Source organism: Gobio gobio (assembly GCF_949357685.1).
Source record: "Gobio gobio genome assembly, chromosome: 12".
Classification (NCBI taxonomy): Eukaryota; Metazoa; Chordata; class Actinopteri; order Cypriniformes; family Gobionidae; genus Gobio; species Gobio gobio.
Window position 1 is genome coordinate 46,376,534 of NC_137105.1, and position 17,859 is coordinate 46,394,392.

A 17,859-nucleotide genomic window follows, 5' to 3' on the forward strand; every position below is an offset into this window, starting at 1 on the left:
ACTTGGATGACTTTACATGCTTGACAAATTCAACTGTTGCAGTTGTAATATAGAAACTTAACAAATTCACATTTGAGGGGATTCATTTTGTGCTTTTGTACAGAACGAGTCTTCAAATCAATAACAGCTCCATGTTAAAATTACAAAATAAAAGCACTCACCAGCGGCTGTTACAAAATCAAAATTCAGACCATAATGAAAACATGTCCAAAATGTTTTATTGTTATTTCCACGGTTATCAGCAATTTATCATTTCATGAACCAAGATGAGGAAGATAACAGGAGACCAAAGACGCACACCAGGTTACTGTTGCATTTGGACAATGTGTACATGATGAAATAGTTTATTTTTTGATCCTGCTTTCTCTGATGCAGAATGCACAGACCGAGCAGACAGGTGTGTGCAAAATGTATCTGAATCAATACTTAATTAAACTTTTAAAAACTAGAAATGTCTAGTGTGAGATGCAGCTATGAGTTTAAATATCTACGGTCTGTAGGATATAGGAGAACAGTGTTGGTTGAAATCACAGAAAATGCTGAAGATTCTTCAAAAGTTTTCTTCACTGGCAGAAATTGTGCTCTGGTTGTAAAGAAGAAATAGCCAGTGACTCAGTAGTCAGAATCCTTTCAAATGTACAGTGCGGAAGAGTTCATCACTTTTCATCGAGATCCGCCTACATGGGAATGTGGGTTTTTGTAAAGGCACATTTTTTTTCTGTTCTGGATAACCATAAATGGGTCTGAAGGTGATTACTGACATGCAGATGTACTTTTGATTTTTGCATATGATATCAAACATTGGCAGTGCCGTTCAAACTAAATTTGTCATTCACATTTACAAGAACGGGATGGGAAATACTGCAGGATCGGAGGTATCTTCAGTCAGTCTAACGGAAGCTTTTCCATACACGGGCATCACATTTCTTTGCAATTAAAAAAGCAAAACAAAAACAAAATTCATTAAACAATAAAAAATAAAAGATGTGCAAAGTTCACTGATGGTAACACCAAGAGAAAGCAATTCCTAGTGATTGTGGCGACGAAAAGGAGAAACCACTTCAATCCAACTAGAAATTCAATAACATAACAAAATTAAGAAAAAGGCACATGTACAGCAGCCTGTCTAATGTCTCTGCATGTGTGTGTGCATGTGTGTGTGTGTGTGTCGATGTTTGGGGAGGACTAGCAGCAGCAGAACTTCAGTTTTACAGTTGTGTCTTCTGGCCCCTGCAAAATTGCTTCCATGCGGTCCATTACAGGTCTGTGGCGGTGACCAGCTCGAACCACTGTCTCAAAGCATCACTCAGGGTCTCTGGGAGGGCGTTCACATTTCGCAAAATAATGTAGAAGGGGAAGGGGAATTCCTCCATGTAGGACCGAATCTCCGGCAGCTCACCCGGCCCTTTAAATATGGGCACTTTAATATCCAATATGGAGTCCTAGCATGGAGAGAATCATGTATTAATCAACATGCGATAACATTTAGAATGTATAATTTAATTATAATAATTACATTATAATACATATAATTACAATTAAACAAATATGAATATAAATGTTACACATTTTTAAATGCTATATAATTGTCTGAAGTAAAAATAAATATGGGGATCACTCCGTATCTTCTAAGTGCCCTAATTACATACATAGGGCCCTATGATTTACACAATGAGAAAAAACACGGACGTAATCGCAGAATCCAGTCATAAAAATGTGGAATTTCACAGAATGTGTAAAATCTTTGATGAATAAATAAAAGCAGGTTAGTACACTTAAATCAAATAGCGATATAGTTAAAGTGTCCGTGAATATTAATTCGCAAAAAGACTATTTAAATATGAATCCTGGATGTTCTGCACGTCTCTGTGTGATTGAACCGCACAGACCATGGTTTAATTTCTCACACACACACACACACACACACACACACACGCACACGCACACGCACGCATGACGCTAGCAGTGTTTTCAGCCTCTGTCGCCTCACTATACGAGTCACTTCATCAGCATTTTATCCTTTCATCATACACACAGAAACTCAAAAGGTCTTCACAGCAAACCGTCAAAATAAAAGTTTGGTTTAACTTAAATTGTGACACAAATATATTACGGTTGTACAGTAGAATTTAGCTACGTCTCAATGTAATACTACTACTACTACTACTACTACTAATAAATTATTATTAAAACAATTTAAAAAAATAATAAGTTAATTTCATATGATTAAAAGATAAATTAAATTAAAACTCAACTTTTCTTAGAAATGAAATTTTATATTTAAATGAATATATTGTTGTTTTTCCAGAGTCCAGAAAACTTAAAACAGAAAACACAGATTTTGGTAAAAAATAAAACGCAATTTGAGATTTTTTTTTTTTTTTTAACATGCTTTTTGATTACAAAAATGTAATTAAACCATTAAAATGGAGTCCAAAAAAAATAAAAATAAAAATAAAAATAAAAACAGAATCCAGAAAAATGTAATGGATTTCATTGGGCTCTATATACATTTAGATGATGTCAAAATGTAAATAGCCAATTTATTTTTTTTTACTTCAGCTAAATTGCACTGTGAACACAGATCAAAATGGATTCCTCACCCTAGAGTTTGGGTTATCCAGCACTACAAATATGACAAAGATGTTTATGCTGCGAGCAGCCTGAACGGCAGCTGCGACTCTCTCTTTCCCCTCCAAGAACAAACCCCGACCATCAGATACTATAAGCAGTAGCTGAGACGTTTCTGTTCAGAGAAAGGGACAAAAGAAATATCACAGAAGAGCACATTAGATCAGAAATCGATAAATAAGACTCAGAACTAAGGGCTACTTTGTTTACATCAGTCTGATGAACTACTTTACCGGTGTTTGTGGAGCCAGGCGTCTGCTGTTTGGCTGCCATGAACATATTTGTTGAAGTCTCTAAAAACTAAAAAGATACAAATTTATTTTAAGTTGATGTGGCATAAAACCTGATAAGTCCGTTTAAAAATGTAACCAAATGATATAAATACATGTAAAACAGTTATTTACTTGAGCTATTCTGGTCTTTTTCTGCTGGAACTGACAGAGCCGCAGTATTTTCGCTCCTGTTTGGTCGTTGAACTGCTGGTGGAAGGGATGGAGCAGCTGGACACTTTCTCCAAAACTACAGCAAGTGAATTAAATGATAGATAAATGAGTGAGTGGATACATGCTTGCATGAATAAATCAACCAGGAATTTAATCCGGAGAGAATCTTTGCTCCAGTATTTCTGTGCTCAGCCATAAAACAATTGGAAAAATGATCTGAACTCACCTGCACACAGACACCTGGCCCACTTCCAGAAGTGTGAGAGCGTTCACGATGACAGAGACCGACTCAAACGCCAGCTACAGAGCACAGGTGAGGTGAGACAGACACATCATCAAACACAATGTTTATTAAAATAAGGAAACACATCCTTCCATTTTAAAGGGATAGTTCACCCAAAAACGAAAATTTTATGTTTTTCTGCTTACCCCCAGGGCATCCAAGATGTAGGTGTCTTCGTTTCTTCAGTAGAACACAAATGAAGATTTTTAACTCCAACTGTTGATGTGTGTCACTCATATAATGCTTGTCAATGGAGTCGAATTCTATAAGAGTAAAAAAAACATGGACAGACAACTTCAAATTAAACCCCACGGCTCGTGGCGACACATTGATGTCATAAGACACGAAACGATCGGTTTCTGAAAGAAACCAAACGGTATTTATGCAATTAATTTCACCTCATATCAGACGAACGCTTCAGCTCTGCAGACTGCCATCACTTCCCGTGAGTGAGGTCAAAATTCCGTCCGGGTCATAGATATATACATAGATACCTCATTAGTGCCTGCGTGGATCATGGCGTGGATCGCTTGAATGAAGAATCTATGTATACATATCTATGACCCGGCCGGAATTTTGACCTCACTGACAGGAAGTGATGGCAGTCTGCAGAGCTGAAGCGTTCGTCTGATATGAGGTGATATATTTGCATAAATACCGCTCGGTTTCTCTCAGAAACCGATCGCTTCGTGTCTTAAGACATCAACGTGTCATCACAAGCCGCAGGGTTTAATTTGAAGTTGTCTATCCATGTTTTTTTGACTCTAATAGAATTCAACCCCATTGACAAGCATTATATGAGTGACACATAGCAACGGTTGGAGTTAAAAATCCTCATTTGTGTTCTACTGAAGAAACGAAGACACCTACATCTTGGATGCCTTAGGGGTAAGCAGAAAAACATCAAATTTTCGTTTTTGGGTGAACTATCTCTTTAAAGGGTTCACATTATGGGGTGTTCAAATATAGCGGTAATACATGACGACAACTGTGATATTGAAAAGATGACATTGATATCAGGTTAATACCACACAAATTATAATATTGGGAATGATCCAATGGCAGTAACTAGAGCTGCGTGATTCTGGATCAATAAATGGAACATTTTTGATTCTCCCATGATTCTGAAGAAAAAAAAAGTTATATTAGGAGACTGTACCTGTTTGGAGTGGTTGTCCACCATACTGGAGGAGTCGTCCACAGCCAGGCAGATCTGGTAGTTTCTCTTGCTGGGTTTTGTTCTCCTCAGCCAGATCTTATCCTTCCGGAACTGACTGGCGATGTAAGGAATGACCTTGCGCATGTTCAGCCGTTTGCCTGTGCGGAAGTCTCCCCTGTTTAAGATCATTAAACGGTGTTAATGGCAAACATATTGCAAACTGCAGGACCACTCCCGGCGCTATGGGCGGGCCTTAGGGGGCCGGGCCCGCCCATAGAGCTCCTGTGCCCCCCTCCATCAAATTTACATTTAAAAATGATTTAAAAAATAATAATAATTTACGTGTAGTATTATATATATATATATATATATATATATATATATCGATGTGTGTATTTAAGTGTAATATTTAACTCATAATCTTATTTAAAAAAACACCCGCGAAGTTTGACTGATTGTTTACAAAAAAGGGGTTTCCCGCTGACCCGCTCTAACGGCAGCATCTCGGTAAAGTTATAGCGAAGTGACGTGCGCTCGGTTTTGCCTAAGCTAGCTAGCTAGGTTAAATTTAAATTAATCGTGAAAGTGAAAATATTAAAATATGGATATACGAAGCTTTTTCAAATCGTCAGCTTCTGGAGGGAAGAAACTGACACCTGTGGCGCCTGAAACACCTGCTACAACGACAGAAGGTGGTGGAGCCTCGGCTAGCAGCACCAGTCATGATCCAAGCTATGTTTTTTTTATGAGATTCCACTCCCAAAAACGTCAACTTCAGCTGTATTAAGAACGTGAGTAGGGCAGTTGGTTTTATTACTCTTCTTAAGTTGCACCAGCTGTGGTGTAAATTATGCATTTGACACTAGCCGTGTTTACATTACCTTTCAAATTACGCAAATTGAAATTGTGAATTGAAAATATTTCGAAATAGTTTTTTATTTATATTTAGATAATAGCGCAAAACAGCTGCGCAAATCTGTAATGGAAACGCAGCTACTGATATGCTATATGTGTGTGAGTGTGTCTTAGTTGATTATGCATGGTTGATTTAATACTTAACCTGAGATTTGTGACTATTAGGCTGTTATTAGGAAGTTGGCTTATAGCATGCTGTGTTCACGGAACAATGCAGACCAAGGCTATAACTGTAACATGATATCTTCAGTAACCGAAAAATGAGTGGGCAATAGGCTAATTGTAGTTAGGATATTGAAATCGCCGTGAAACTGTTGTAGCAATAGTTGGTTGTTGTCCTATAGAAAAATGTATTGGATGTCATAATTAGGCCCCCCCAAGAATATTAAATGCCCGTCCATTGATTTGTTTCTGCCGCCGGCTCTGTGCAGGACCCACATGTTCAGTGCATTGACAGTGCTAGAGAAGCTACTCTTTTGAATGATCATTCCTGTGATCTTGAGGGAATAGGTTCAGTAGAAATGCTTCATTTGAGATTGGATGGGAAGGTGGCGGGACCAACCTGAGTTTGGCAGCCTGCGTGGGCTCCAGGACGAGGCGGAGCTGCTCACAGAGCTCCTGGGACAGAGGAGACGTCAGGGTCTGGTACTGATGCCACAACACTGCTGCGGCACTCTCCTGAGCAACGACAAAAAAATGGCATGAATAAAAAAATATATATATAAATATTACAATTTAGTTTTGTAAGGTGAGGAGAAGAAGCTCCGTTGTCATGTGACTGGTGATGTCACCTCTTGCTGAGATCCTAATGTCTGTCTCTGCCAGGCCTCCAACTGCAGCTCCATCTCTCTTCTCAGCTCTTCTGGGTTCTTCAGTGGTGCCTGATACACACACAATTGTTGAACGATTGATATGCAGAATGTAACATAAGAGCATTTTCATTAGCGGTCTCAGTAGCAGTTTGGGGTCGATAAGATTTCTTAAAGGGATAGTTCAGTCAAAAATTAAAATTAGCTCATAATTTACTCACCCTCAAGTTATCCTAGGTGTATATGACATTCTTCTTTCAGACGAATAAAATCGGAGTTATATTACAAAAGTCCAGGCTAATCCAAGCAAGTTCTAATATGCTGATATGCTCAATACATTTCTAATGATTATTAATATTAAAAGAGATGCTTACAATTTTTATGTAAACAGTGATATTCTTTTTTCAGGATTCTTTGATGAAAAGGAAAAGATAGGCATTTATTTAAAATAGAAATCTTCTGTAACCGTATTTAATGTCACTTTTGATCAATTGAATGTGTTCTTGCTGAATAGAAGTATTCATTTCTTAAAAAAAAAAACAAATAACTCCTATTGACCCCAAACTTTTAAATGGTAGTGTATTTTTGAGTAAGCATGAAACAACACACCTTCTGCGTGTCCATCAGTAGTTCAGGCACCGTGTGGATGGTGGACTCGTCACTCCTCTCTTTCATCTCTTCTTCATTACTGCTCCTCTCTGTCTCGGTCTTCTTCTCTTCCTCATCTAACAGTTTTTGTGCCTCCAAATCCCCACACTCCAGACCTGAAAGAGAACAGAAAAATGTTCAACATGGACACATAGGTAGTTACGCATGTGCGCACAAGCATTTGGTGGATGAGAGTATTGCACCTTTCTGAGAGGCTTTATTGTCATTTAGCTTCTCTGGTTTAAGCTCCTGGGCTTCAACTGCCTGCAGGTCCTTCTCTTCCTCCACATCCATTGCAATGTCATCTTCCTCATCGTCCTCTTCCTGTTTCGCATCAGTTGGCTTTTGCTGCTCTGCACTGGCAGCATCTATGAAGAACAGATGTCAAAAGAGAACGGGACTCAGGTAGTGCCAGGTTGCAAGTCGAACCTGCCTCACATGAGCACCACAGCTCAATGTGTCTGAATTAGTAAATGCTTTTTACACAAAAGGAAAGTCAGAATATACATAATTGTAAAAGTCCTCACCATATGTCTGAGCGTCATATTTCTCCTCTCCTTGTTTTACGTGTTCGTACAGGTCAGACTCCTGTTGTGTGTCGGTCTGAGTCTGATCCTGCGTTTTCTCCTCTCGGTTGTCAACCGTACGCAAGCGCTTATTCACTCGCTCATTATAATCACCCATTGAGCGCTCATTATCTGCCTGTCCAGGTTTGCGTTTGAAGCTCTGGTAGAAAAATAAGAGTGCTCATCAGCTTTTCTATATTTTACACTTAAAATAAAAAGACAGCATCTTGTTTTTATGTTGTGAGCAACGAGACAAAAGTCCATAATTAAATAAATCTGTTATTTCACACACTGACCTGTGTGTTTCTCTGCCTCTGTTTGAGTGAACTCATCCTGGCCATCAGCTTGGAGTCGTGCCCTTCAGACTGACTGGCATCTGCTGCCCCGCTGCCGTCCTCCTGTGGACACATTCACATCATTGATTTAATTAACTGAGCTGAACATGAAAATTGATATTGACTAAAAATGTATACTGACTATAGAAATATAATTTTAAGATTTCATTAAATATCTAGAAAATTTTAATGTCAGCATGAAATGGAAATAGCAATTGTCTTTTTCGTATGGTGACATAACTAGGGCTGGTCTATAAAACAATAACGATAATTATCGCGGTATAATTTTCCTCAATAAAATGTTATCATGAGTTTGATAAATGTTCGATAATGTTTATGCTCCAAAAATGAAACAAAACTCATTTATCCGCTTGGCTCAAAGCTGAAATGACAGCGCAAGCTTACTAGAGCAAATGAGTTTACTCGCTGTGAGATCCAGTATGAAGAGCTTGAATTCAGTGATGAACACAAATGTCTCTGTGATTTAAAATAGTTTAAAGCCAGATGAAACAGCGCTGACAAACAGGAGAAACAGGTCTTCAATCTACAGATCTCCATTATTTACCATGAATTTACTGTAGTAGCACTAACTGCGCCATGGTATTGTGTCAGAAATGTGGGATATTTATATCAAATGTTATTAATATATTAATATAGACGTGTATTAAAGAAGTAATTAATTGCAGTATTTTTTGTGATTAAACTATAGCGTTTTAGCCTGGCTCCGTCCTCCTATGTGCATCCGCTCAATTTTTATTTTCCTTCAGTACTCCGTCTGGGACTGCGGTATATTCTCTGGTTTTCTCCTGTAAAATTTTAGCGATTGGTTAGGGCAGATCCAATAGTTTTAAACTTTAACAGAGTTCCCGCCTTCAAGGATGTTAAAGGGATAGTTCACCTAAAAATGAAAATTAGCCCATGATTTACTCACCCTCAAGTCATCCTAGATGTATATGACATTCTTCTTTCAGACTAATATAATCAGAGTTATATTAAAAAAGTCCAGGCTAATACAAGCTTTATAATAGCAGTAATAGTTCTGTTTTTGAAGTCCATAAAAAAAAATGCACCTGTCCATGCTTATGTCACCAGAGAAGAGATGTCATTACGAGGGGGGGGGGGGTTATGTTTTTGATTACAGATTACGAGGGTAAATGAATTTAAATAATAAAATAAGGATTAAATCATTTTAATCATTTGAATAATCATTTTCATTTCAAATCATTTTAATCATTTGAATAAATCATTTGTAATAAACTGCAAAGGATCATATACGGGATCATGTACGGTATGTTTGCTCCCCATGCCCTTGGGTTTTTAGTTTTTTGTAAGGTTGACATCTGCAAATATTAAGCCAGTCTCTTTTGTGTACCTCTTTTGCCTGGTCTCTCTCTGACGCGGCTCCAGACAGCTCTACTGCGGTGTCGCTCTGAACATTCTCCTCTCCTGTCTGTCCATCTGACGCATGCTCCTTCCTCTCTGAAGACTCCACCTGTGCATCATCATCATCATCCTCAACCCCATCCTCTTCCTCCTGTGAAATGTCAGATGAAAATTATTCTGAGTGTCTATTCACACCACGTGCAAATAGCTATTCACACTTGCTCCATCTAACAATGCTTGGATGGGCCAAACAAGATTAAAAAAAAGTGCATATTTCAATGTCTTCAGTGGCGCAATCAGTAAAGCGTAAGGCTTAAGGATCTTGGTTTTGATGCGATTGACCTGGGTTTCGAATCTGCCTTTTGCAGAGCTCACTCTTATCACTTTTCCCATCACATATAACATCGAAAAGGCATTTACTTTCAATAAACATTAAGAAAGTGTTCTTAAAGTGGAAATAAAGTGTTTAACGAAATGTTTAATAATAATAAAGTATTTATCGGGTACGGGTAGGTATAGGGAGGGCTTTTATTGTCCTTTATAAGGCAGCACCCATTTAATAATTTTAATAAATATAATAATTTACATACATTATTACATCCTGTTAATGTACAAAAATACTGAGGTGCAAATAGTATGTATCTGTCAAAATAAAGTATAAATTGCAAGTAATTACTATTAACACATATTGCAAGAACTGCTACTTTTACATGGTGTAAATAGTATCTCTATTTTCACTTAGTATGCCATTTCACTTAGTAAATAGCATCTATCACTATTTGCACAGTGTAAATAGCAATTATCGCTAAGAAAATATTTCATTTCGCTTAGCGTAAATAGAATCTATTGATATTTGCAAATAGCAGCTGCCAAATACATTAGGCAAGTCTTTTCCCTCTATACATTTCCTTGTAATTCACTTTTGATCAACAAACCTTTGGTTTCTGGCCTTGATCAGCCGGAATGGACTTGTCCTCCTCTCGTCCTTCTTCCTGACCTTTATTCTTCTCCTCCTTGTCCTCCTCTCCCTCATTCTCTCCTCTCTCATCTGTTTCAGACTCCTGATCCTCAGATTTTTCCGCTCCTTCCTTCTCTTCCGAATTGTCGTCTTCTCCTTGTTCCTCCATCTGCCCTTCCTGTTGCTCATTTGTCATCTCATCGCCACCTTCCTCCGATCCATCTTTCTCTTCTCCAGTTTTCTCATCCACCTCCATGAGTTTGTCATCTATATCAAACGGATTCTCCTCTGAAACAAGAAGAAATTTTTTATTTTATTTTATTAAAACGTTTTAATACATGCATTTGATCTATTATTCAAAAGTTTAGGGCACTTTTATTTTAGCTAGGATGCATTAAATTGACAGTAAAGACAAAAGATTTGTATTTTAAAATTACAGTTTAAATTGTAATATTTCTAAATGTTACTGGTTTACTGACTTTTGATTAGGGTTGGGTATCGTTTGGGTTTTTTTCGATTCCGGTGCCAAACCGATACTTTTAAAACGGTTCCGGTGCCTAAACGGTGCCTGAACCGATACTTTTTTTTTTTTTAAAGGCCACCAAACGAGGTGGATGACATTAAATGGCTTTTTATTTATTTATTTATTTATTATTTAAATTGAACCATTTATTAAAAGTTTAATGTATACTTAAATGTATGAATATAAATAAATACAAAACACAATTTACTTATTTACAAATTATAATTGACATATTTACAAATTCACAGTAAAACCTAAGCCACCCAACTACAACAAGCCTAATATAACTCTAAATAACAGTTACATTAATAACAGCAGTCGTCTGTATTCTTGCTCTGCTACAAACCAGCTTCGAGCTTCAGCTTTATTTTGAAATATGATCATATTCTCTGGCTAAATATTTTAGAACACATCGCCTTAATGTTTCCATGGCGACGCGTCATGCTTCTCACATGACGACACAGCAGCCGCAATAGCGCTGACAGCTCAGCTGTATCGGGTTTATTTCGTTTTTTCTTTTTATTCAAAATATTCACAAACTTCTTAACTGTGTCACGAACTATCTGATGTTCAAATGTGTGAGTGAATGTGTGTTAGTTGATCTATAAAGCGCAATGGGCGGCGCCATGTTAGTTTGCGCCTCAGAATCGGATCTGTTTACAACACTTGAGTTCATTCTCGTCTCACGAAATACATGAAAGTAAGTGACCAGTGAACTGGAAGAAGAATAGAGTAAACTATATAGTTACTGTATAATGTGCATGTATCTGATGTGAATAAAACACGTAACGTTAGTCAAATTATAACCGTCTGAAAGGATTGTCATTGCCGCTTTCATAGACATCAGTGTGTGTTTTTTGCTAGTACTTATGAACATTTAAATGTCTGAAACCTGAAATAAACATGATGTCGTTGAAAACACTGAATAGTTGTCATGAGTTGTGATGTGACGAGCGCTGAGCGTCTGTCTCTGGCTCAGCCAAAGCGCGAAAGCATGTTTGAATTTTGGCACCGAAATGAGGAACCGAAATCTGCGTTCTGATTCGGTCCGGTACATACCGGTTATATTAGTACCGGTGCCATATTGGAACCGGATTTCGGTACCCAACCCTACTTTTGATCAAATAAATGCAGCCTTGGTGCAGCATAAGAGACTTCTTTTAAAAACAATCTTACCAACCACAAACTTATGAACAGCAGTGTACCTTCAGTTAGGGATAAAAAAATAAATAAAATACTCTGAATGTTGAACATACCATCCCCTTCTCCACCATCTTCATCCTTGCCATCTTCATCAAGGTTAAGCTCATCTGGCAGGTCCATTGCTTCTGGTTCAGCTGCCTTCTCCTGCTTTCCGTGGTACGGGTCTACTTCATTCTCATCAAACTCACGCTACAAACACACACACACACAAACAAGTCGTTAAACATTTATCCATTATTATGCTCTATTATACTGGAGACAGTTCTGATATCGAGAGAAAGAAATGGTGAAGGACTGACCTCATCCACCTGTTCATGGATTTTCTCCTTTTCTTCCTCATCTTTTGGGGTATCTTTGTTCTCGTTCTTATCTTTTTGTGACTCTCCAGCATCCGTGTTGTCATCCTTTGCAACCAGCTCGGACTCTCCCTGATCCATTCCTGGACCGGACTCTTCCTCTTTATCACCGTCACCATCATCATCATCATCCTCGTCATCTCCCCATATTCTCTCGTCCAGAGTATCTGTCTGACCATCTCCCAGATCCCCCATCTTCTTATCCAGCTCCTCATCTTCTTCCTTATCAGAGTCTTCTTCATCCTCCTCCTCCCCTAAACCAGAGATGAGATATTAAAGTTATGTTTTCTCTAATGAATGTGAAATTCAAGTTATATATTGTACAATTTACATTTACTAAAACCATTTTCGTCTAATTCTATCATTTAATTCAACAGTAAGCTCAGTCACCTGGCTCATGATCTGTGCCGTCATGCATCTTTCCATCGAAGTCTTCAGACATCTCAATGGCATTGTCCTCCTCTTTAATGTCCTGTTTGTCTTGCTCCTCCTCCTTCTTTTCCTGACCCTCCTGGAAGGTGTCTTCAACCTGAACAAAGGCAAGGTTCGGATTTCAGTTTGACTTCACTTCAGATTTTAAGTATGACTCCACTTCAGAATTCAGTTGTAAAAGCCAATTCTGTTTAAGTTCCGTTCCAGTTCAGATGGTTTATGTGTACAAAATAGGGGCGCAAGAAAATTTATACATGTGAATATCACAATTATATCCCATTATGTTTGCTGATATTGAATCAATTCAACTCAAACCCAGCAGAGCTGAAGACTCATTTTGGCTTCCACTATAAAGAAATTACTAAGGAGTTTGACAAGAGTCATGTTGTTTGCAAAATAAGCCATGCCAAAATCCAATCCTCTGGAAAAACATTGAATCTAAAGAGCTCACTTAACATCCTGGTGCCAGCAGTTAAACAGCAGTTAAAGAAAGCATCTGATCATAGCAATGTGGGTTTCTTCTGCACAAGCTCAAGCCACTTTATTTATATCAGCAATTAATACAATGAATTGCTGTAAAGCAAGCAGTTTTACAGTATGAAAAATAAACAACATGGAGTGGACTATGCACTTTCTGTTGTTAAATACTTGAGAAATGTAAAACTGCTATACTGTGAACATTTAAAGCAGGATCAATATAATGGGTGGGTGACATGACCAAAATCTTATGTCACATTATGAGCAATTATATTTCACGTTAACGATATACATCACAATATAGTTATTTTTGCTTTCTGCCTACTCTTGCTTGAGATTTTTAGATTTCATAATTCTTAACACCATTTTCAATATCCTTTAAAAATCTAATACTAGCCAAAAAAAACTTACAAGCTTACTGAAGACAAATGAACCGTGATAAAGAAAGGCAAAGAAAACAAATTATATACCTGAAAAGTACTAGAAATACTATTGAAAATTTTAGGGATGCACCGATCATGATTTTACATGGCCGATTCTGATACCGATTTTTTTTCAAGAAAACTGGCCGATTCCGATACCGATTTCCGATTATTATTTTTTTTTACACAATAAAATAATGAAAGTATACATGAAGAAGATGTTTATTTGGTATTTAACAGGCTAAATTGGCTTTTGGCTAATGAAAACAAGTAATCTGAAATAAACGGGAAATTGAATTGGAAATTAAAAGGCTGAAAGGTGAAATTAAAGGCAACAACTGCATATTCTGCAATCCAAACAAAGATGTTACTTAAATCAGCATTTGTTTTTAAATTCAGTGTAAAGAAAAAAAGTCTTTACCAGTGAAATTAAATAAAACCAAAGTATATAATTGTTCCAAAATGTTAAATCAAATAATGTTTAGTGCAACAAAAAAAACTAAGATGCTACAGCGGGTGCTTTTTAAATCAAATTAAGTCAATGTAATTTTAAGGTAAAATAAAAATGATCATCCCATAGGCTACAAAAATGATAGTATTTAATTTCAAAAGTGCATGCATGTTCTTCTTTAGGCTACAAAAAGAAGTATTTCGGCTTTGTCACAAGTTTCGTTCTCATCCGATCCAACACGTGAGAATCTGAGCTGAACAAACGCTCGCTATCTACTCTTGTGCAGGCGCGGAGAGGTAAGCTCGCGCAACTTCAGCTCGTGCAGGAAAGCGGCTCTTCATTCCCATCAGCGTATCTCGTCTCTTCCCTCAGTTCTTCAGTTTCCGTTTGTAACACACAAGTGACATGTTCGCGAATGATTGCGATATAGGCGTATGTGCACGTGGGCGCACTTCCGGAAAAATCGGCAGAAAAATACAAAGAAAACCGATTTTTGGCTGGTCAACCGGAAAATTTCTAAATTAAATTAATCAAATGTATAATAAAACAATGCATAGTCTTTACTGTGTAAGTTAAATATACATTTATTCTTATTAAAGTTACGAAAGTGATTCAGTTTGTATTAATTTGTTGTTTGAATAGCATTAATAACAACAGCAGGTCAATTTGGAAGCTGTCACTTTAAGACCGACTGCACGGATCCATTATACTTTTTTAAATTTCTCAATACTTTCTCAACTGTTCACATTCACTTAAGACATAAATGACTGTTCACTTGCAAAAAAATGGTCACTTTGACACATAGGTGTGTGTATTTAACTGTTCAAGCCCAGTTAGGCAGCAAAAAGCACTCAGTTCAGTTCTCACCCGCTCTATGAGCAGAGGCTTCATGTCACAAGTCTCTCAGACAGCGCTGAGAAACACTCTCAGAGAGCTAATTGTTTCAACGATTTAAAAATCACCTGTTTTTAAACTGAAATGCTTAAAAACGCATGCAAATGATAAGCTTTCATGACCGTGCAGCACAGCAACGTCATATGAGTGTAACCGCGATAGAGACGTTAGTCCAAAATCTATCGGTTGACAAATTTCTACTGGTTAATCGTGTCTACCTGTATAGCCTATCACCCACCCCTAATAAATATATATAGTGCTGATTATGATGTGTTAAAGAGACTCATGAATGCAAATGCAGATCCCACTGTTCTGATTAAATAAAATAACCCTTTTCGCTCAGTTGTTATGTACATGGTGGTGTTATGAGAGTTTTTCTAAAATGATATCCACTTCCTAAAAAAATATAGAAATATCACAAAATATTGACAGTATTGCAAAGTATCATATCGCTAGATTCTTGGCGATACACAGCCCTAGTACACTAAGTAAACGCTTTCTGAACAGTGGTTTAGTCATACTAACGTACCTGATCCTCGTTCTCGATTTTGTCGCTGACGTCTTTTACTCCTTCACCCTCTCCTATTCCTCCACCCTCATAGTCGTGGAACTCTGTCGCTCCCTCACCGTCTCCTCCTCCCATCAGCTCCTGGGGCAGACAGAAACCCTGCAGAGTGATAGAAGAGAGAGGAGAGAAAGAGTAGGCCAGAGTAACAAAAATTAACATTGATAATATACTGGTATCTCCACATTTTTCAAGACTAACAACTGCAATAGAAATATTCCAATCCAATGAAATGTTGTACAGACAGTGATCTCTGGCATGTCATGCATATGGGAAAGTATTTTTAAAGTCACATGACAATGTAGCAGTCAATACTCAGCTTGGGAATCACCCCAGTGAAGGCAAGCAGAAGGCAATATACCTTCTGTGCGAGTTCAGTGAAGACGTGGGCGAGGACGGACAGCAATTTCCCGGTGGTACGGTGAGCTCCCATTAGTACGGCCAGATAATACCTCACCAACTCAGAATACAGACACAGCATAGGCTCCAGACGCACCACACTCCTACACGCCTCTTTCAGTTCCTTCACATAAAACATTAAATATACATATATCAACTTCTTTTCAAACATAAACTGCAATGTGTGTATATGTGATGCGCAACTGACCTGTAGTTGGTTGGGCTGACAGTCGTCCCGGTGCGATCGAAGTCTCTCCAGCAGCTCTGTCACGACTCCATTGACCTCCGGCAATGAGAGACCGGACACGTCTCCACTCAGGTCTTCCTCCAGTAACCTGCTCAAGTGTCCTGTCTTCAAGAGGTCCTCTGCCACCTCGGAGTCACTCTCTAGAGAAACACACAAAATGAGCGCACACACACAAACGGATCCTGGGAGATCCTCAAATCCTGGGTGAATTCTCACCTTTCTTGCATTCTGACTGCGGATCCTCCTGCTTTTCTCTCTCATTCCTCTTAACAAGGGTCTGAACCGCACACAGAATCATGTTTATTGCTTTCTCCAACTGCCCGGAGACCTCATCAGAAAATCTATGGGAACGTCCTGCATGCAGATAAGAAAAAAGGGGTAGATAAATATGAATCAGTATAGACATGCTATCCTTTATAATGACAAAACATATAAAGATGATTTTATAATAAACCAACATTTGATCCCTGCAAAGACCCCATAAAATGAAGGTGTAGTTTGTCAACCAGTGTTATTTTAGTATTATAGAATTTATTAATATTTTTAATTTTTACAGTTTGAATTTTAGTCAAAGTAATTTAGTTTTGTTTAGCTTTTTTAATTTTTATTAAAAAATGTTTTTGAGTTTGAGTAATTTTAGTACTTATTTCAGTTAGTTGCGAAGGCAATATTTCTCATTTTCAAGTTTTTCACCTAATATTTGTATATATTTTTTCAGCTTTATTTCATTGACCAAACTTTTAATAGTTTTAGTTAACAATAAGACCACTGAACAGCGCTCTGTGCACTTACGTTTTTGTGACTGTCTGATAGAGAGCAGGTGAGTCTTCCAGGTGGTGAACTCTGTGAGGCAGGTTTCCACCTCCTTCCTTACGGCCTGGAGACCACAGATGAGGGCAGGCTGGGTATGGAGGGCCAGAACCCCGTCAGGAATAAAGAGCTGCTCTACAACCGGCATCTGGCCAACCACAATGCCCAGCCGGTCTAGACAGGAACAGCAAAGTGTGAAGTGATCCCTGTGAGGATGAGAGAGAAGATGAACGTATAATCATGCATGGTGTTATAAGTCTAAAGGGAGGTGGATTTAAAGTGCCCCTATTATGTTTTTTTCTCGAATATTCCCTTTTATGCAGTGTGGAATACAGCTGCTGCTTGTGAATGTAAACGTTCTGCAAAGTTGTAAAGTCGAAAGTGCACAATAAATAAAAGGTATCGTCTCCCAAAAGAAAGAATCAACTCAGAACCGCCTAAACGAGTCATCTGTAGTTCGAATCTCACTGTGTGACGGTTCTACGTCACTAGAAAAGTCATTCCCATAATGCCCGCCTATGCTTGCTTTTGAAAGATGGGTCAGTACCAGTTTATTTGGACCAGCTCCTCAGAATCACAACCTGCAAGTATGAATAACTATTGATGTATATATATATTACAGCCTAATTGAAATACTTCTGCTCATCAGCTGTGGCCACCATTACCTCACACTGTGTGTATTAATGCAGATCATCTGTCGTTCTACTTTGAGTAAAGAGAAAGAATGGAGCAAGATTTGTTTTACACACTTTAATGTTCCATCAGTCATTGACGTTAGGCTAACGTATGCGCTGTTATTGATACAGTTCCCGCATGTGCACCACAATAAATGAGAAATACACATATGGGTTTGTTGATGGACACACACTTGTTAATGCTGATGGTGAGGAATTACAGCTGCAACATCTCATAATGAACCTCAAAATGAGTAGCGTATCACTGAGAAACTC

At 38.0% G+C, this 17,859-nt stretch overlaps 1 protein-coding gene across 1 annotated transcript in view; it reads right to left on the reverse strand.

Annotated features, from left to right (window-relative positions):
* Positions 1–197: 197 nt before the first annotated feature.
* The window catches only part of mdn1 (midasin AAA ATPase 1), an 86,689-nt gene continuing 69,027 nt past the window's right edge, over positions 198–17,859 (reverse strand). Inside the window, exons 80-101 of the mRNA XM_079831681.1 lie at positions 16,892–17,115; positions 16,316–16,453; positions 16,061–16,239; positions 15,815–15,976; positions 15,418–15,555; positions 12,603–12,741; positions 12,156–12,466; positions 11,910–12,045; positions 10,108–10,418; positions 9,162–9,323; positions 7,751–7,852; positions 7,416–7,614; positions 7,092–7,256; positions 6,850–7,004; positions 6,223–6,312; positions 5,994–6,109; positions 4,517–4,691; positions 3,301–3,374; positions 3,036–3,150; positions 2,865–2,931; positions 2,604–2,746; positions 198–1,442 (exon numbers count right to left, since the gene is read on the reverse strand). Of these exons, the coding sequence (XP_079687807.1) occupies positions 1,257–1,442; positions 2,604–2,746; positions 2,865–2,931; positions 3,036–3,150; positions 3,301–3,374; positions 4,517–4,691; positions 5,994–6,109; positions 6,223–6,312; positions 6,850–7,004; positions 7,092–7,256; positions 7,416–7,614; positions 7,751–7,852; positions 9,162–9,323; positions 10,108–10,418; positions 11,910–12,045; positions 12,156–12,466; positions 12,603–12,741; positions 15,418–15,555; positions 15,815–15,976; positions 16,061–16,239; positions 16,316–16,453; positions 16,892–17,115 (3,487 nt within the window). The 3' untranslated portion in view covers positions 198–1,256. The remainder of the gene's footprint in view (positions 1,443–2,603; positions 2,747–2,864; positions 2,932–3,035; positions 3,151–3,300; positions 3,375–4,516; positions 4,692–5,993; positions 6,110–6,222; positions 6,313–6,849; positions 7,005–7,091; positions 7,257–7,415; positions 7,615–7,750; positions 7,853–9,161; positions 9,324–10,107; positions 10,419–11,909; positions 12,046–12,155; positions 12,467–12,602; positions 12,742–15,417; positions 15,556–15,814; positions 15,977–16,060; positions 16,240–16,315; positions 16,454–16,891; positions 17,116–17,859) is intronic.